Raw genomic sequence first — 21,040 nt, forward strand, 5'->3', positions numbered from 1 at the left:
CTCCCAAAGGCCCACCATCCAGCCACAGAGGTGCATTCCCCTTGTGCCTCAGTACCATCCAGGACTGGAGCAACTGAATTATATCCTCTGCCAGGGTTTCGACTGTCTATATCTTGCTCTGAAATGAGAAATGTTCTACCCACTATCCTTCCCACCCCTTCCACAGTGGCATTCTGTCAGCCACTGAACCTACACAATATTCTCATCCATCCCCACAGAACCCCTGTCTCCAATGCTTGTCTGATGGTTCATATCCTTGTAATAGCCATAGATGCAAAACTTGTCTCATACATCCTCCCACCACCTCCTACTCCAGTCCGGTCACAAACACCATCTATTCCATCAAAGGCAGGCCTACTTGTGAAACCAGTCATGTGGTCTACAAGCTAAGCTACAATCACTGTGCTGCATTCTACTTGGGCATGACAGCCAACAAGCTGTCTGGCCGTTTGAGTGGCCACTGCAGACTGTGGTGTACCACCATTGCTTATCACACCGCCCATCACAATGTTCTTCATTTCAGTGACTGCTTCACAGCTTGTGCCATCTGGATCCTTGCCATCAACATCGGCTTTTCTGAATTGTGCTGGTGGGATCTTTCCCTGCAATATATAATATGTTCTAGTAACCCTCCTGGCCTCAACCTTCATTAGTTATTGTATGTACCATCTAGCCCTTTCCCTGTTTCTATTCCAGCACTACACAGCTCTCTATTCCACCGATGCATCCTGAGTCTTTTTACTTCTCTCCTTTTCCACTACCATCCCCCCGCCCTTTCCTACCCCCCACGCCAACCTGCTATCCATCATCTTCCCTGCCCAGCCTCCTCCTTATCTCCACCACCTGGTTGCCTCTGCTTACAATTTGGCTTCAGCTACTGGAGACTCTGTGTGTGTGTGTGTGTGTGTGTGTGTGGTCTATATTTGACAAAGGCCGTGTTCGCTGAAAGCTCACTTCCTGACAGTCTTTTTGTTGTGTTTATCTGCTACTCTGCATCTCCACTATACGTTGAGTAGCACCTATCCTTTTCATAATATTGTTATGTTGTTTAGTTAATTTTTAAAAATTCGTAAGTCCAAATGTTCAGAGGTGTTTTAATTACTGTTTTTCAGCCTTGTATATTTCTGCTTTTGTGGCCTCCAAGACAAAAATTGTTTTCTGTCATAGAATAAGTAATAATATAAACTTTTTAAACATACGAGGGCCATTCAGAAAGTAACCTCCGGTTGATTTAAAAAAATACACCAAGTTAAATAAAAATATTTTAATATATACATCTTACAACTACATCTTTGCACTATTTTTCTACATAGTCTCCATAGCGATTGAGGCACTTATCGTATCTCTTCACAAGCTTTGAAATTCCTTCTGCATAAAAATCACCCGCTTGTGCCTGGAGCCAGCCTGTGACCGCATCTTTGAGCTCTTCGTCGTCATCAAACCGCTGTGACCCGAGCCATTTCTTCAAATGCATGAAGAGGTGATAATCACTTGGCGCCAGGTCTGGGCTGTAAGGTGGATGGTTGATAACGTCCCACTTGAAGGACTCAAGAAGGGCCGTTGTTCTGCGAGCAGAGTGAGGACGGGCGTTATCGTGCAAAAAAATGATACCGGAAGCCAGAATACCACGGCGTTTGTTCTGTATAGCCCGTCGTAACTTTTTTATTGTTTCACAGTACACGTCTTGATTAATGGTCGTACCACGTTCCATGAATTCAACCAACAACACCCCTTTGGCATCCCAAAACACCGTTGCCATCAGTTTTCTGGCGGAAAAATCTTGCGAGGCTTTTCTTGGTATGGTAGGCGAATTTGAATGTGCCCACATCTTTGATTGTTCTTTTGTCTCAGGGTTCACGTACTTAATCCAGGTTTCGTCACCGGTCACGATTCTGTTTAACAATGGTTCTCCTTCGTCCTCATAACGTGACAGAAAGTCTAATGCAGAAGCCATTCCTTGAGTTTTGTGGTGGTCGGTAAGAATTTTGGGCACCCATCGTGCACAGAACTTACGGTAACCCAATCTTGCTGTCACTATCTCGTACAAGAGAGTCTTAGAAATCTGTGGAAAACCAGTAGACAACTCCGACATTGAGAAACGTCGATTTTCACGAACTTTTGCATCAACTGTCTGAACGAGTTCGTCAGTCACCAATGATGGTCTACCACTCCTCTCTTCATCATGAACGTTTTCTCGTCCACTTTTAAATAAACGTACCCATTCACGGACAACTCCTTCACTCATAACTCTTGGTCCGTACACGGCACAAAGCTCACGATGAATAGCTGCTGCAGAATATCCTTTGGCTGTAAAAAACCTTATGACAGCACGCACTTCACATTTGGCGGGGTTTTCTATTTGCAGCACACATTTCAAACTGCCACAAAAACTAAACTAGCGCAGGTACGACATTCACTCGACCACGGCTTGATGCCAACTGACCTGTTGAGTGCGTGAACGCACAGATGGCGTCGCTACTCTCCCCACAACCCGCACTGTGACCAATCGGAGGTTACTTTCTGAACAGCCCTCGTATTTGTTAATTCTCCATTTTGTATATTTTGTTTATTGATGATAATGTTTCATTTTTACTCTTGAAATTAACTATCTCAACTGCCCTGGAAGGAATCATTAGATTTCAGGTATTGCTATTGATTTAAATATATTTGCTTGTGTTCTGACTTTATGGAGATTTTATACTGTACCTTCACAATATATTGTAAGCAGTTTCCATAGATTCATTTCTCCCTTAGTCTAATCTCATTTGGATTCATGCAGTACGTAAATTTAACAGGTATTTACTCTGCAGTTGATTCTGGTCTTTTCGAGGGAGGGATTTAGCATTAAAAAATAATTCTTACAGTGCTTATTGGGAAATAGTGTACCAAAAATTATATAGATTTATACATCTGGATATATATTTACATCACACACTGGGTTTTAAAAAGAAGGAAGTTTGTGATTGAGAGAATTTACTCCCTTAATTCTGTTGTTTCAGAATTTACTTGGGTGGAGTTTGTTGATCCAATGTGGGTACGATATTTCTGGTGGATTTACGTTATTGCTCTTGTCTGGGTTCCTGAATTCATTTTGGCTTGCCAGCAAATGGTCATTGCTGGTGCAGTATCACAGTGGTATTTTAACAGGTAACAAAAAAATTCATATTTTTTAAATATTTTTGTGTAAAAAACATCAAATGAAAACAAAAAAATCTCTTGTCTATGTGCTGCAGACGCTCATCAAGAGATATTACCCCCGTGAGAACAGCTATGGAGCGACTTGTGTGCCAACATTTGGGGTCAGTTGCTAAAGGTTCATTGCTTGTAACAATCTTCAAGCTTCCACGTCTCATACTGATGTATCTACATGCTAAGTGAGTTTACACTGATTACATTATTTTATAAAACTTATATCTTTCCCCATTATTCTCCCTGAATATCAATTTTCAAGTATTTTGTATAAGAGCAGCTCAAAAGAAGAGATGCACTTTAAAAAGAAGAGATACACTTTAAGTTTTTTAAATATTCTGTAACATAACTTTGTAAACCTTATTAATGTGAAGGCAGCAGAGGATCAAATAGGTAAAAAGACGAGGGCTAGTAGAAATCCTTGGGTAACAGAAGAAATATTGAATTTAATTGATGAAAGGAGAAAATATAAAAATGCAGTAAATGAAGCAGGCAAAAAAGGAATACAAACGTCTCAAAAATGAGATCAACAGGAAGTGCAAAATGGGTAAGCAGGGATGGCTAGAGGACAAATGTATGGATGTAGAGGCTTATCTCACTAGGGGTAAGATAGATACTGCCTACAGGAAAATTAAAGAGACCTTCGGAGAAAAGAGAACCACTTGTATGAATATCAGGAGCTTAGATGGAAACCCAGGTCTAAGCAAAGAAGGGAAAGCAGAAAGGTGGAAGGCGTATTATAGAGGGTCTATACAAAGACGATGTACTTGAGGACAATATTATGGAAATGGAAGAGGATGTAGATGGGGATGAAATGGGAGATACGATACTGCGTGAAGAGTTTGACAGAGCACTGAAAGACCTGAGTCGAAACAAGGCCCTGGGAGTAGACAACATTCCATTAGAACTACTGACGGCCTTCGGAGAGCAAGTCCTGACAAAACTCTACCATCTAGTGATCAAGATGTATGAGACAGGTGAAATACCGTCAGACTTCAAGAAGAATATAATAATTCCAATCCCAAAGAAAGCAGGTGTTGACAGATGTGAAAATTACCGAACTATAAGTTTAATAAGTCACAGCTGCAAAATACTAACACGAATTCTTTACAGACGAATGGAAAAAGTGGTAGAAGCCGACCTCAGGGAAGATCAGTTTGGATTCCATAGAAATATTGGAACACGTGAGGCAATACTGACCTTACGACTTATCTTGTAAGAAAGATTAAGGAAAGGCAAACCTATGTTCTAGCATTTGTAGACTTAGAGAAAGCTTTTGACATTGTTGACGGGAATACTCTCTTTCAAATTCTAAAGGCGGCAGGGGTAAAATACAGGGAGCGAAAGGCTATTTACAAATTGTACAGAAACCAGATGGCAGTTATAAGAGTCGAGGGACATGAAAGGGAAGCAGCTGTTGGGAAGGGAGTGAGACAGGGTTGTAGTCTCTCCCCGATGTTATTCAATCTGTATATTGAGCAAGCAGTAAAGGAAACAAAAGAAAAATTCGGAGTAGGTATTAAAATCCATGGAGAAGAAATAAAAACTTTGAGGTTCACCGATGACATTGTAATTCTGTCAGAGACAGCAAAGAACTTGGAAGAGCAGTTGAATGGAATAGACAGTGTCTTGAAAGGAGGATATAACATGAACATCAACAAAAGCAAAACAAGGATAATGGAATGTAGTCGAATTAAGTCGGGTGATGCTGAGGGAATTAGATTAGAAAATGAGACACTTATAGTAAAGGAGTTTTGCTATTTGGGGAGCAAAATAACTGATGATGGTCGAAGTAGGGAAGATATAAAGTGTAGACTGGCAATGGCAAGGAAAACGTTTCTGACGAAGAGAAATTTGTTAACATCAAGTATAGATTTAAGTGTCAGGAAGTCGTTTATGAAAGTATTTGTGTGGAGTGTAGCCATGTATGGAAGTGAAACATGGACAATAAATAGTTTGGACAAGAAGAGAATAGAAGCTTTCGAAATGTGGTGCTAAAGAAGAATGGTGAAGATTAGATGGGTAGATCACATAACTAATGATGAAGTATTGAACAGAATTGGGGAGAAGAGGAGTTTGTGGCACAACTTGACAAAAAGAAGGGACCGATTAGTAGGACATGTTCTGAGGCATCAAGGGATCACAAATTTAGCATTGGAGCGCAGCGTGGAGGGTAAAAATCGTAGAGGGAGAGCAAGAGATGAATACACTAAGCAGATTCAGAAGGATGTAGGTTGCAGTAAGTACTGGGAGATGAAGAAGCTTGCACAGGATAGGGTACATGGAGAGCTGCATCAAACCAGTCTCAGGATTGAAGACCACAACAACAACAACAACAACAACAACAACAACATGAATGTCTCTCCTTTTTGTATTATCATATCATGTAGCAAGCTGTCAGTTGATTGTGAATGTAAGTAAGTGTTACAGGTTTCTGGAATTTTGCATTGAATTCATTTAATTCAAACACTCATGAAACACAGTGGTATTTTATCATACTTGTCCCATAATGTATGAATTCACAGAAACATTAAGTTCTTCATAGTGTGGTGTAAAGATTTTTTTATAAAGGATGATTGGTGAACAAACTACAGGAAATGATCCCTTCGATGATAAGAAGGAAAAAAAAGGTCATATCAGCAAATGACTGGAAATGTCTTCCAAGAAACACTTGAAAGTGGAGATAAAAGATCTTTGGATGAGTAGGTTTCAATGATTGAAAGCACACATGGCAAGTGGGAATGTTCTGTCTGTAGTCATGTAGCTGCCACATTACCCTTCACACCAGCAGGGAAAGCAGGGTCACTCACAGAAAGTGCACATATGCCTCGCCTGTGAGGCGTTCTGGAAGGATGACTGGTCCCACAAGGTGATCATCAATAATCACTGACCAAAAACTGAGGCTGAACCGGAACTAATAGTTCACTGCCACCATACCATGGGGATTCTCCATAGCCCACAGGTTGGTTTTGTGAAGGTTGACAGTACCACCCCTTGTAAAGGTAGCCTCATCTGTGAACAGGAATAGTGTCAGAAATCCCAATTCTGTGGTGGCCTATGTGATGAACCGGTGACAAAACAGTTGCCACAGAGGCAAGTCCATTGGTAAAAAGGCATGCACATGTTGTAAATGATACAGATGGTTCCGTCTGTTGTGGAGAATGTTCCACGTGGTAATCTGGTTTGTACCCTGCTCAAAGACCACATGTGTGTTTATGTTACCAGTGTCACTGTCAATATCCATTTGATTGTTGTTGCTCTTTATCCTGTCAGGGATAATTTCCTGATATTTGTTCCCCTTTTATCAAAATCACCCAGCTGAGAGACAATATTTTTAACTCACGTGTACCATGTGAAGTGTGTAGCAATTCCATATCACCAGTCAAAATTTAAAAAAAAATATCTGAACATTTCTTCTTTTTCTGGTACCTATCTTTCGTTTATTTTAGGAGTATTAATGATTTCAGGTTGCATGCTAACAAGGAAACATCTAGTGTCGCCCGTTGCTGCCTGAAGTGCTGTATATGCTGCTTGTACTGCTTTGAAAATTGCATAAGGTTCCTAAACCAGAATGCCTATACTGTGGTGGCGATGGAAGGAGTTAATTTCTGTGATGGTGCTCGCATAGTGAGTAGTTTTATGACCTCATCTACTAATTTGTTCTGCTGATAGAGCAACTGCACCATTATTCATAGGAGTACTTGATAGCTTAATGAAAACTGTAATGAATGACTGTATGAGAAAGAAAGAGGGAGTGAACGAGGGTGCAGGGGAGGTTGAAGGAGGGGGAGATAGAGGGAGATGGTGAGGTTGTGGGGGGGGGAGGGAGAATTGAAAATGAATCTTTTATTTTTAATATGCTTTGCTTGGAGTAAGTGAATTGTTACATTTTTTGTCATACATGTATTAAAATATGCAGTATTCAACCATAAAAGTTAGAATTGTCTAAGAATGCAGACTGTCTTGGCAAATTTCACTGATGAAAAAATCTCACATTATCAGCCAAGTGGCAGCATCATCTTGAAGCACTGCTTTCAGTTATTTTATGAAGTTTTAATGATTTCAGGTTTCATAGTAGGATAGTTCTTAAATTTTGTGTGTTTTTTTTCTGTTTAAGAGGTTTAATCTCACTTTTTTAACTGTAAGCATAAATTCAGGCAGTCTGTAGGGCAGTTTTCATTTCTTATGAAGAGCCAGCTACATAGCTCATGAAGGCATCAGTGTCCATTAGTGGCACATTAGGATGGTTTTGTAGTTTACATCTTCAGTTAGTCTTGCTGGCCTGTGTAGGAAGTTTGCATGCAGTGTGCAGATGCCGGAGGCGCTGGCCACAGTTCATGAATAGTGGAACATACTTTTGGCTAGTCATCCGCTTTCATGCTGCTCCCTGGAGGTGTAGTGGTGGCGGAGAAACTGGCGCATCACGTGGGACATCTCAGGTGTTGCTCGTTTCTACCGAGGTACCTCTTGCCATCAGAACAGGGTGGGTGATGGTTGGTAATGCGTTTACCTTCCTTTAGGTGGAGGGCCAATGTGGAGGCCGGCTGTCTGGTTGTCTGGCCTCATCTATGCACCCTGTGAGTGAACAGGTGGCTGTTCCTTCAACAGGGTCTGAGCAAGCATATGAGGAGCTGAGGTTTGCTTATTTAATGGGAGCTACAACATTATGTGCATTATGGAACCCCTTAGGAAGATATTGTTTAGGGCTGGAAAAAAAGCCAATGTGTGATTGGTATGTGTGCTGGTGAGCCTCACCCAAAATGTGTAGGCAGGCTTAATTGTAGCTGTCTAGCAGTAGAGTGCAGTCATGTGCAAGCTGTAGCTCACATCAGCACTAGTGATGCCTGCTGCAAGGATTTTGAGGCCATTTTCAGTTCTTGCAGGCTGCTGGTGGAATTAGTGAAAGCCACTGACCTCACACCCTGGGTACAAGTAGAGCTAATAATTTACAGCGTTGTTCCTAGAGTTGATTGGAGTCATTTTGGTTTGAAGCCAAGTGGGGGGACTCGGCCAGAGGCTTTGTCGTCTCTGCAAATTTCTGGACCTGCATAATCGGGTGGGGAATTGTAGGTATCTTTGATTGGTCAGAGATGTACTACCCAAAGAAAGCAGCTACTCAGGTTGCAGAGTGCTTGTGGAGAACACATGGAGGTTTTTAGGCTAGGCTGTAGTTTGAGGTCGATACACCGATAGTGAAATCAGAATGCATTCAGCAGATTGCCAAAGTATTTGTAACAAAGTTCCCGAATGTACTCCAGGAAAGTTCTCACACTTCAGTTATTCTTGGAGTCAAGAGTTGGCTGAAACCTAAAATAGAAAACTTCTGAGATATTTAGCGAGTCATGGAACATATATGCGAAAGGCAGATTAGATACCATTGGAGGGGGGTGTTCATTGCAGTTGACAAAAATATTCTCTAGTGAGATCGAAACTGAGTGTGACAGTGAAGTTATCTGCTCATGTGTAACAGATTTAAGTGAAATAAAGTTATTGATGGTTGTTTTTCCTGGCCACCTCCTTCCGCTGTGATAGTTATGAGTCATTCAAAAAAAGTCTACAGTCAGTAGCCTGTAAATACCCAGATAACTCAATACTATTGGCAGTGGCTTTAATGTACTGAGAATAGGCTGGCACATCTATGGATTCAATGCAGCAGGTGCAGAGACAGTTTTGCAAAGCACTTCTGAACATGTTTTTCGAAAACTGTCTCCAGCGGCTAGTTCGGCAGCCCACATGCAATGGAAATATCATAGATGTTGTAGCTACAGGCAGTATAGAGACAGGGGCTAATTATACTGATGTCATCATAGTGGCTGTGGTTATGAAAGTTAATAATTCAGTCCAAAAGACTAGGAGAGTGTTTCTGTTTTTCTAGCAGAAGCAGATAAGCAGTTGTTAGCATCTCACTTAGACAATGAACTGACATCATTCACTTCTATTATGATGGACATAGAGGAATTATGGGCAAATTTTAAATAGACTGTAAATTGTGCTTTGGAAAAGTATATGTGCCTAGTAAGTGGATTAAGGATGGAAAAGGCCACTGTGGTTTAACAACAAAGTTTGGTAAATGCTGAGGAAGCAAAGGCTGTTGCACTCTCAGTTCAAAAGGGAACAGGCAAATGATGACAGTCAAAGGATAGTAGAGATTCATGCATCTGTGAAAAGATCTATGCATGAAGCATATAAGAGCTGCCACCACCAAACCCTAGAAAAAGATTTGACTGAGAACCCAAGAAAATTCTGGTCATGTGTCAAATCGCCAAGTGGGTCTAAGGTTTACATCTAGTCACACGTTGACCAATCTGGTACAGCAGTAGAAGATAGCAAAACAAAACCTAAAGTTTTAAATTTCGCACTCAAGACATCGTTCACACAGGAGTATAGTACAGACATATCGTCATTTGACCATCACACAGCATCCACTATGGAAGACACAGTAATAAGCATCCCTGGATAGAAGAACAGAGTTGAAAACAAGTAAGTCACCAGTTGCAGATGAAATCACACTTCAGTTTCACAAAGAGTATTCTATGGCATTGACCTCTTACTTAGCTTGCATTTATCACGAATCTCTCACCCAGTGCAAAGTCCCAAGTGACTCCAAAAAATCCCAGATGATTCCTGTATATAAGAGGCATAAAAGAGTGGACCCACAAAATTACAGACTGATATCCTTAACAGAGGTTTTCTAGAGAATTGTAGAACATATTCTGAGTTTGAATATAATAAATTTCCTATAGACTGAAAAGCTTGTATCCATGAATCAGCACTGTTTTAGAAAGCATTGCTCCTGTGAAACTCAGTTTGCTCTTTTCTCGCATGGTATACTGCAAATTATGGATGAAGGCAGCAGGTATATCCTGTATTTCTAGATTTCTGAAAAGCATTTGATATGGTGGCCCACTCCATACTGTTAATGAAGGTATGAAATGGAGAATAGATTCCCAGATATGTAAGCAACTGAAGTCATCTTAAGTTATAGAATCCAGCATGTTGTCCTTGATAGTGAGTGTCGTTAGAGACGAGGGTATCAGCAGTGCCCCAGAGAGTGTGGTAGGACCTCGATTAGTTTCTGTATGAATAAAAGACCTGGGGGGCAAGGTGGACAGCAGTCTGTGGCTGTTTGCTATGATGTATGAGAAGATCTTGAAGTTGAGTGACTGTAGGAGGATACGCAGTAACTTAGACAAAATTTCTAAGTGATATGATGACCGGCAGCCTAGTTCTAAATGTAGAAAATGTAAGTTATACAGACGAGTAGGAAAAACAATCCTGTAATGTTCAGATACAGCATTAGTACTGTCCTCCTTGACACAGTTAGTTCACTTAAGTATCAGGGCATAACATTGCAAAACAGTATGTATGAAATTGAATGAGCATATGAGGACTGTGGCAGGGAAAGAAAACAGTCAACTTTGGTTTATTGGAAGAATTTTAGGAAAGTGTGCTTCACCTGTAAAGGACCCCACATATAGGATGCTAATGCAACCTGTTCTTGACTACTGCTCAAGTGTTTGGGATCCGCCCCAGGTCAGGTTAAAGGAAGACATTGAAGTAATTCAAATGTGGGCGGATTAGTTATCAGTAGCTTGAACAACACAAAATCGGAATTGCTTCAGGAACTCAAATGGAAATCCCTGTAGTGAAGGTGACATTCTTTTTGAGGCACACTATTGAGGAAATTTAGAGAACTGCCATTTGGAGCTGACTGCAGAATGATTCTGCTGCCACCAACATACATTTTGTGTAAGGACCACGAAGATAAGAGAAATTAGGGCTCATATGGAGGCATACAGACAGTTGTTTTTCCCCTCACTTTATTTGAAAGTGGAACAGAAAAGGAAATGACTAGCAGTGGTACAGAGCACCCTCTGTATGTATGTATGTATGTATGTATGTATATGTGTAGATGTAGTTGTAGATGTACTTGTCATCTGAAGTTGACAAGTGTGGAATTTGTTGAAACATTTCTTAGAGATAATGCCACCACTCAGGTGATAACCTGAGAAGATTTCATCAGTCAGTAGTATATATTTTATATTGCTTCTCAGTATTAGGAATAAATTCAGTTCTAAAAAATTATTCTAAGTGATCTCATATTTTATTTTTATTGAAGTTGCTATCAAAAGCCATAACTAGAAACTACTGGGAAAAATTTGTGTGAAACTTCATGTCCAAATAAACATATGGCCATAGGCATCTACTTCCTTTTGCAATCAGTACTGTGATCAGTATCTTTGGCAGCTTCTGTGAAGTTGTTCCTCCAAATTCATCAGTTCCCACCTGTGTTAGAGCTCATGCATGCAGATAGTTTTTTTCACTATGCCATAAATTTAGTGTAGTAATTACGGTATTCTGACTTCTCATGCTAACAGTTTTGACTTCTTTCAATACATTTCTTTGTGTTTATTTTTACCAAGTAAACTTACATGCAAGTTTGTATGCTTACATCGTGGCAGTGGATACCCCCATTGCAGACTCTACATAAATATTGCCACTATAGGACTGGTTCTCTTTTTGAAATTGCTTGAGCCATTTGACTATTTTAGTTGTGTCATTAACAACTTCTTAATGTCACTATCACAGAAACAAACTTATCAATCATGAGTAGTGCTAACTTCTTGCATATTTATTAATTTTATTTTTTAAAAATAACTGTGTAAAGCTCTCTTTTTTGCTGTTTTCTGTCAGGTCAGTCTTCTAGCCTTCCTTTAAGTTTTGTCTGGATGGTTTAATCTGTTTTGTTCGCTCCACTGTGGGTCCACATCAGTGTGTTGTTTTTTCTGCCACTGTTACTTCAGTTTTAAGAGTTTTATGAGACATTTATTGAGATATATCAGCTGTAAGTCAGTCTAAAAGTAGTTCTGCTGTTCTTACAGTTGGTTGACAACTGTAAATTGTCAAAATAGAATAGGACAGTCTAAGAATGGTAAGATAAAATATGTCTGAAAGGTAGCTGTAGAGGTGGGGGACAGGGGTTGAAATGATTGTTGGAAATTCCAGAACCTTCTAGCACCAGTACATTAAACTTATGAAATAAAAGTGGCCAGGACAAGTGGATACGATTGGACATGAATGTATGCATATAACCAAACCCTGTGATACAAACACCATGTGTATACCCACCACGTGATCCACACCGATTCACAGTGTAGTGTAGTTTGTGTCAGTGTGAATGGAAGAGTGCAAACTGGATGATGGTACTCACAGAGGAGCAGTGTGGAAAGTTACATGACAACAAAGTCATGGAAATGGTGTGGTCAGTTGTATGCTGAGAAGTTTAACAGTGTCAGAGTGTCAGTAAAGAGTGCGATGCAACACTTGGTTCGAAAATGGCATCAGACAGGATGTTATTTGAACAAGTCAAAAAACATTCCGAGGCATGCCTGCACAGCAGAAAATGTGGCTGCAGTTTACCAGAAAATGCTTCAGAGTCCTACCAAATCAATCTGATGCCTGTCGCAAGAGATTAGCATATCATGTCGATCATCCAGACAAATACTCCACCAGGATCTGCACATGCATCCATACTGAGTGTCTGTTGTGTTGTTCCTGCATTAAAACCAGCAGATGCTCCTCGGCACCTCCAGTTTTGCGAGTGGCTGTTCACCAAGATAACAATGAATGGCTTTGACATGGATCTGTTCTTTATGTCTGATGAAGCCTGGTTTCACCTGAGGGGTTAAGTCAACTCACAGAATCACAGGTTCCGGACAGCGGAGAATCTGCATAACTTCCACAAAACACCATTGCATGATCAGAAGGTTGGGGTTTGGTGTGCACTGACTGCACACCACATTATTGGTCCCATCTTCTTTCATCAGACTTGACTTTGGTGCATCACATTGCCAACATTTTGTAAGCATTTTTGGCAGCATTAACAGAGGAGGAAAAACCTAGTTACTTTCAACAGGATGGAGTAATTGTCCCTACAGCTGGCTGAACCTTACAGCACATTTACATAATCTTTACACCTGCCAAAGTTACTGGCAGAGGTTAGTCTGGTCATGGCCCTAGATGGCCACCCAAATCACCTGATCTATCAGTGTGCGATCATGCAATGGTGTTTTGTGGAAGTTATGCAGATTCTCCGCTGTCCAGAACCTGTGGTTCTGTGAGTAACGTTGTGTGAGGAGCCCTCAAGTCTACGGTATATCGCAACAACCGTCATAGTCTCCACCAACCACACCACAACATTTTGGATGAGACTGTAGCAATTACAGAAGTCCAGCTTCAATTTGCCATGAGCAACTTGCTGACCAGGGTCCAAAGGTGCCAAGAGATGAATGATGGGTCGCTTTAAAAATGTGCTACAATCAGGTTAGGTACAGTATTTCCTTTCCTCTGCTGTGTTCCTTTGTACCCTGAAAATCTGTTCTCCTGGCCACTTTTATTTGCCCCACCCGTGTTACCACACCCCTTTAGTCTTTTTGGTACTTGGATATTTGAGTGACGGTGTCTGTCGATCTTGGAACATGTGTCAACTTCATTCCTCGACCTTTTGACCGTTCATTTACTGCTTATTCCCTATACAGATATACTTAAGAAGTCAGTAGGGATGGATGTGTTTCCTGGTTGTCATGTGCCAGTTAACATATGTAACAATTGATACCCATATATATATATATATATATATATATATATATATATATATAGTGAATTTAGACTATACTGACATAAAAAATTTTCCAACTGTTTGCATATTGATAAATTTTTTATTTTTTGTAACTAATACTTTTTCTGTTGTTTTCAGGCATTTACAACACTTGGGAGTAATGCTCTGAGACTAGTTACTATAAACAGTGTTGGTGATTTTATCCTGTTTTTGGGGAAATGCTTTGTTACTGCTGTAACAGGATCTGTTGGTTTGGTTTTCCTGCAGAACAATGGAAACCTACATTTCTATGCTATACCAACACTGGTTGTATGCATATTTGCCTTCTTTATATCACATTGTGTCCTGTCATTATATGAGGTAAGATGTAAAATGCAGTAGAATGTCTTTATTTTAGTGATTGTATAGATGACATCAAAATTTAGTAGATGTTGGACTCAGTAGTATCAAAGGGTAAGGATCAAAAGTACGTTACCTGTGAGTGCTTTAAGAATTAAACATCTGTAGATGATTAAAAACTAAGAACAGTGTATTTGAATGATCTCCCAGATATCACATTGTTTGAACAGTATAATTAATATTGATATGATCTTGTGTCAGTATATTTGTACTTGTACATACATAACATATGACAATACCATGAAAAATGTTAAATCCTCCAAAAGAGTCATCTAGTTAGGACCTAAACATAGGAAATTATTAAATATTAGGAAAAAAAACTGAGACCTCAAATTACATTTATGCTGTTATTTGAATTCTACTCATTAACATTTACAATGTTGTTGTTGTTGTGGTGGTCTTCAGTCCTGAGACTGGTTTGATGCAGCTCTCCATGCTACTCTATCCTGTGCAAGCTTTTTCATCTCCCAGTACCTACTGCAACCTACATCCTTCTGAATCTCCTTAGTGTATTCATCTCTTGGTCTCCCTCTACGATTTTTACCCTCCACGCTCCCCTCCAATACTAAATTGGTGATCCCTTGATGCCTCAGAACATGTCCTACCAACCGATCCCTTCTTCTGGTCAAGTTGTGCCACAAACTTCTCTTCTCCCCAATCCTATTCAATACTTCCTCATTAGCTATGTGATCTACCCATATAATCTTCAGCATTCTTCTGTAGCACCACATTTCGAAAGCTTCTATTCTCTTCTTGTCCAAACTATTTATCGTCCATGTTTCACTTCCATACATGGCTACACTCCATACGAATACTTTCAGAAATGACTTCCTGACACTTAAATCAATACTGGATGTTAACAAATTTCTCTGCTTCAGAAACGCTTTCCTTGCCATTGCCAGCCTACATTTTATATCCTCTCTACTTCGACCATCATCAGTTATTTTGCTCCCCAAATAGCAAAACTCCTTTACTACTTTAAGTGCCTCATTTCCTAATCTAATTCCCTCAGCATCACCCGACTTAATTAGACTACATTCCATTATCCTTGTTTTGCTTTTGTTGATGTTCATCTTATATCCTCCTTTCAAGACACTGTCCATTCCATTCAACTGTTCTTCCAAGTCCTTTGCTGTCTCTGACAGAATTACAATGTCATCGGCGAACCTCAAAGTTTTTATTTCTACTCCATGAATTTTAATACCTACTACGAATTTTTCTTTTGTTTCCTTTACTGCTTGCTCAATATACAGATTGAACAACATCGGGGAGAGGCTACAACCCTGTCTTACTCCCTTCCCAACCACTGCTTCCCTTTCATGTCCCTCGACTCTTATAACTGCCATCTGGTTTCTGTACAAATTGTAAATAGCCTTTCGCCCCCTGTATTTTACCCCTGCCACCTTTAGAATTTGAAAGAGAGTATTCCAGTCAACATTGTCAAAAGCTTTCTCTAAGTCTACAAATGCTAGAAACGTAGGTTTGCCTTTCCTTAATCTTTCTTCTAAGATAATTCGTAAGGTCAGTATTGCCTCACGTGTTCCAGTGTTTGTACGGAATCCAAACTGATCTTCCCCGAGGTTGGCTTCTACTAGTTTTTCCATTCGTCTGTAAAGAATTCGTGTTAGTATTTTGCAGCTGTGACTTATTAAGCTGATAGTTCGGTAATTTTCACATCTGTCAACACCTGCTTTCTTTGGGATTGGAATTATTATATTCTTCTTGAAGTCTGTGGGTATTTCGCCTGTTTCATACATCTTGCTCACCAGATGGTAGAGTTTTGTCAGGACTGGCTCTCCCACGGCCGTCAGTAGTTCCAATGGAATATTGTCTACTCCGGCGGCCTTGTTTTGACTCAGGTCTTTCAGTGCTCTGTCAAACTCTTCACGCAGTATCATATCTCCCATTTCATCGTCATCTACATCCTCTTCCATTTCCATAATATTGTCCTCAAGTACATCGCCCTTGTATAGACTCTCTATATACTCCTTCCACCTTTCTGCTTTCCCTTCTTTGCTTAGAACTGGATTTCCATCTGAGCTCTTGATATTCATACAAGTCGTTCTCTGATCTCCAAAGGTCTCTTTAATTTTCCTGTAGGCGGTATCAATCTTACCCCTAGTGAGATAGGCCTCTACATCCTTACATTTGTCCTCTAGCCATCCCTACTTAGCCATTTTGCACTTCCTGTCGATCTCATTTTTGAGACGCTTGTATTCCTTTTTGCCTGTTTCACTTACTGCATTTTTATATTTTCTCCTTTCATCAATTAAATTCAATATTTCTTCTGTTACCCAAGGATTTCTACTAGCCCTCGTCTTTTTACCTACTTGATCCACTGCTGCCTTCACTACTTCATCCCTCAAAGCTACCCATTCTTCTTCTACTGTATTTATTTCCCCCATTCCTTTCAATTGCTCCCTTATGCTCTCCCTGAATCTCTGTACAACCTCTGGTTCTTTCAGTTTATCCAGGTCCCATCTCCTCAAATTCCCACCTTTTTGCAGTGTCTTCAGTTTTAATCTAAATCAGTTTTAATCTAACCAATAGATTGTGGTCAGAGTCCACATCTGCCCCTGGAAATGTCTTACAATTTAAAACCTGGTTCCTAAATCTCTGTCTTACCATTATATAATCTATCTGATACCTTTTAGTATCTCCAGGGTTCTTCCATGTATACAACCTTCTTTCATGATTCTTAAACCAAGTGTTAGTTATGATTATGTTGTGCTCTGAGCAAAATTCTACCAGGCGGCTTCCTCTTTCATTTCTGTCCCCCAATCCATATTCACCTACTATGTTTCATTCTCTCCCTTTTCCTACACTCGAATTCCAGTCACCCATGACTATTAAATTTTCGTCTCCCTTCACAATCTGAATAATTTCTTTTATTTCATCATACATTTCTTCAATTTCTTCATCATCTGCAGAGCTAGTTGGCATATAAACTTGTACTACTGTAGTAGGTGTGGGCTTCGTATCTATCTTGGCCACAATAATGCGTTCACTATGCTGTTTGTAGTAGCTTACCCGCATTCCTATTTTCCTATTCATTATTAAACCTACCCCTGCATTACCCCTATTTGATTTTGTGTTTATAACCCTGTAGTCACCTGACCAGAAGTCTTGTTCCTCCTGCCACCGAACTTCACTAATTCCCACTATATCTAACTTCAACCTATCCATTTCCCTTTTTAAATTTTCTAACCTACCTGCCCGATTAAGGGATCTGACATTCCACGCTCCGATCCGTAGAACGCCAGTTTTCTTTCTCCTGATAACGACATCCTCTTGAGTAGTCCCTGCCCGGAGATCCGAATGGGGGACTATTTTACCTCCGGAATATTTTACCCAAGAGGACGCCATCATCATGTAATCATACAGTAAAGCTGCATGCCCTCGGGAAAAATTACGGCTGTAGTTTCCCCTTGCTTTCAGCCGTTCGCAGTACCAGCACAGCAAGGCCGTTTTGGTTAATGTTACAAGGCCAGATCAGTCAATCATCCAGACTGTTGCCCTTGCAACTACTGAAAAGGCTGCTGCCCCTCTTCAGGAACCACACGTTTGTCTGGCCTCTCAACAGATACCCCTCCGTTGTGGTTGCACCTACGGTACGGCTATCTGTATCGCTGAGGCACGCAAGCCTCCCCACCAACAGCAAGGTCCATGGTTCATGGGAAGAGGATTTACAATGTTATGAAAAGAATAGATTGCTACTCACCATACAGTGGAGATGTTGTTTCGCAGACAGGCACAACAAAAAGCCAGCTAACAAAAGGTCAAATGTTCTTCTCATAAAGTAGGCAAAACCCACATGCATGCATTCATGCAAGCACAGCTCTCACACTCATGACCACTGGCCTCTGAGGCTGAGGCTGTACTGTAAGCCATGGCACCTGATGAAAAAAGCCGTGTGGGTGGCAAGGAGGGAGACAGATAGCAGGATAGGTGTGAGAATAGTAAAGTGCTGTTAGTGAGAGCATGCAGGGGAACAAGATAGGTCAGTTAGATGCAGTGAGGAGGTTAGAGGGGCAGGCAGGGGGTGGGGGGGGAGCAGAAAAGGAGAGAAGTAAAAAAGACTGTGCATGTGTAGGTGGAATAGAAAGCTGTGTAGTGCTGGAGTGAGAGCAGGGAAGGAGATAGGTGGGTGAAGGACATTGACTAACAAAGGTTGAGGCCAGGGGGTATGGGAATGTAGGTTATATTGCAGGGAGAGCTCCCACCTGTGCAGTTCAGAAAAGGTAGAAAGGATCCAGATGGTGTAGGCTTTGAAGCAGTCATTGAAGTGAAGAAAATTGTCTAGGTTGTCTGGGTTGTCCAGCTCTCTCTTGGCCATAGTTTGGCAGAGGCCGCTCATGCAGACAGACAGCTTGTTGGTTGTCGTGCTCACCTGGAGTGACTACTTTCACAGGTAGCCCTGTCTTTGATGGGTTGGTGACGCTTGTGACCAGATTGGAGTAGGTGGTGGTGGAAGGGTGTATGGGACAGGTCTTGCATCCAGATAAGAGGTAGTTGAAACCCTGGTGGCGAATGTAATTCAGTTGCTCCAGCCCTGGGTGGTATTGAGTCATGAGAGGATGCTCCTTTGTTGCCAGATGTTGGGATAATTGGAGATTGGGGGTGACTGGAGAGAAAAGGCATGGAAGATCTATTTCTTTACAAGATTGGTAGGGTAATTTCAGGGATGTGAGCCATGAAGACAGGGGCTGGGAGCAGGGGTTCTGTAGGGATGGACAAAGGTAATGTTTAGGCTCAGTGGGTGGCAGAATACCATTGCTGGAGGAATGAAAAGGATAGTGGGTAGGATATTATTCATTTCAGGGCATGATAAGAGGTAGTTGAAACACTGGTGGCGAATGTAATTCAGTTGCTCCAGCCCTGGGTGGTATTGAGTCATGAGAGGATGCTACTTTGTTGCCAGATGTTGGGATAATTGGAGATTGGGGGTGACTGGAGAGAAAAGGCATGGAAGATCTATTTCTTTACAAGATTGGTAGGGTAATTTCAATTTGTGAAGGCCTCACTGAGACCCTTGGTATATTTCGAGAGGGACTCCTCATCACTACAGATGTGATGACCACAGGTTGCTAGGCTGTACAGAAGGGACTTCTTGATATGGAATGGGTGACAGTTGTTAGTGGTGGCATTGCTGGTGGTTGGTAGTTTCGATATGGACGGAGATACGGATTTAACCATCTTTGAGATGGAGGTCCAAAATGAGTAAGGTGGCTTGTTGGGTTAAGGAGAACAAAATGAAGTGAATGGGAGAGACAGTGTTGAGGTGGTTCTGGAGGAACATGGTTAGGGTATCCTCACCCTCGATCCAGATCGTGAAGATGTCATCATTGAATCTGAACCAGGTGATGAGGGTTTTGGGATTCTGAGTGGTTGGGAAAGATTCCTGCAGATAGCTCATGAATAGGATTGGCATAGGATGCTGCCATGCAGGTGTCCATTGCTGAACTATGGATTTGTTTTTAGGCAATGCCTTCAAAGGTGAAGTAATTTTGGGTGAGGTTCTAATTAGTGGTGGGGACCAGGAAGGAGGTTGGAAGTTTGGAATCCATCAGGCATTGGGAGAGGTAGTGTTCAGTAGTGTCAAAGTCTTGGGCAGTTTCAATAGTGACGGGCAAGACACCGTGTGGTAAAGGAATAGAAAATGGTGGGAGTTGCTGGAGGAAATGGTCGGTTTCTTTTATATAAGAGGGTAGTTTATGGGTAATAAGCTGAAGGTGTTGATCTGTCACAGCAGAGATTCTCTCAATGGGGGTACAGTTACTGACAACATTGGAGCATGCTGGATGGTTGGGTTTATGGAGTTTATCCATGTGTGTGTAATGGCATTTGTAAATGTTACCCAGTTTGAAGTTATGATGTTCACTGGATACGATACACTTTCAGCCTGTTCATATTAATTTAATGGTTTATGGCATTGCTATCTAATAGGCTGGTATCTAGTGCCATGATTGGACTTGTACAAAGGCTTCCATCTCAAAGCCAATGGAACATATATGATCTGTGGTGAAGAAGCTCAGACATCAGACTCCCATTGGCAATCTGTACTCATTGTTTGAGAGACATGTACATGAATGTATAAACACCTGAAGATGGGCGCAAGCCCGAAACCGGTCGTGTGTCGAATAAATAACCTTTTATTGTGACTGGTAGCGGATATTTTTCTACACCCCATAAAGGAACAGTCACGGAATTGGACAGCATCCACTATGGGATAAAATTCATTGAATAGATTCTATTATGGTAGTTGGGGCACCAATACTAGATTGGCTGTCACAATAGCTCATACTAATTCTGCATGGACTGCATACAAAGCCATTTTAGGAGTTGATAATGCTAGCAAAAGCAAGGATAAAACACAAGAATAATTTTTAGTATTTGTGTTATGGAATATGGCAAGCTCATAAGCATAGAATGATGTAAAATTGCCAATCATTATGGTGATGGTATCAGTTTTCTTTTGCCTGTGCTACTGAAACATAGGCTCGTGCATGAGATAAGGTGGTGAAATGATGGATATTTCCCATCCCTCCACAATAGTATCTAATTTTCTCTAATATATTACTATGGCAGATGGGAGAGGCTCACAGATCTGCAGTGCATAGCCTACTTAAATAATAGTATGTGCTGTATTAACTTTCTGTAGGTCTGTTCCCTTTGGCTGAAAGCTGAAGATACATTACTAAAAACTCCAGTTTCAGAAACTTGTGCCACAGTATTAGGATGATGTTCAGTACTTGTAAAATACTTTTGATGAAGAATACTTTTCCCCCCTGAGCTTCTGATCTCTCCTGTGCCTCGGCAGCCTTATGTAATTTG

The 21,040-nt window shown here is 40.9% G+C and overlaps 1 protein-coding gene across 1 annotated transcript in view; it reads left to right on the forward strand.

The window, feature by feature from the left end:
• The window catches only part of LOC126480094 (choline transporter-like 1), a 186,459-nt gene that overhangs the window by 145,379 nt on the left and 20,040 nt on the right, over positions 1-21,040 (forward strand). Inside the window, exons 11-14 of the mRNA XM_050103838.1 lie at positions 3,000-3,147; positions 3,234-3,374; positions 6,657-6,816; positions 13,946-14,167. Coding sequence (XP_049959795.1) covers positions 3,000-3,147; positions 3,234-3,374; positions 6,657-6,816; positions 13,946-14,167 — 671 coding nt within the window. The remainder of the gene's footprint in view (positions 1-2,999; positions 3,148-3,233; positions 3,375-6,656; positions 6,817-13,945; positions 14,168-21,040) is intronic.

This window comes from Schistocerca serialis, chromosome 1 (assembly GCF_023864345.2).
Source record: "Schistocerca serialis cubense isolate TAMUIC-IGC-003099 chromosome 1, iqSchSeri2.2, whole genome shotgun sequence".
Lineage (NCBI taxonomy): Eukaryota > Metazoa > Arthropoda > Insecta > Orthoptera > Acrididae > Schistocerca > Schistocerca serialis.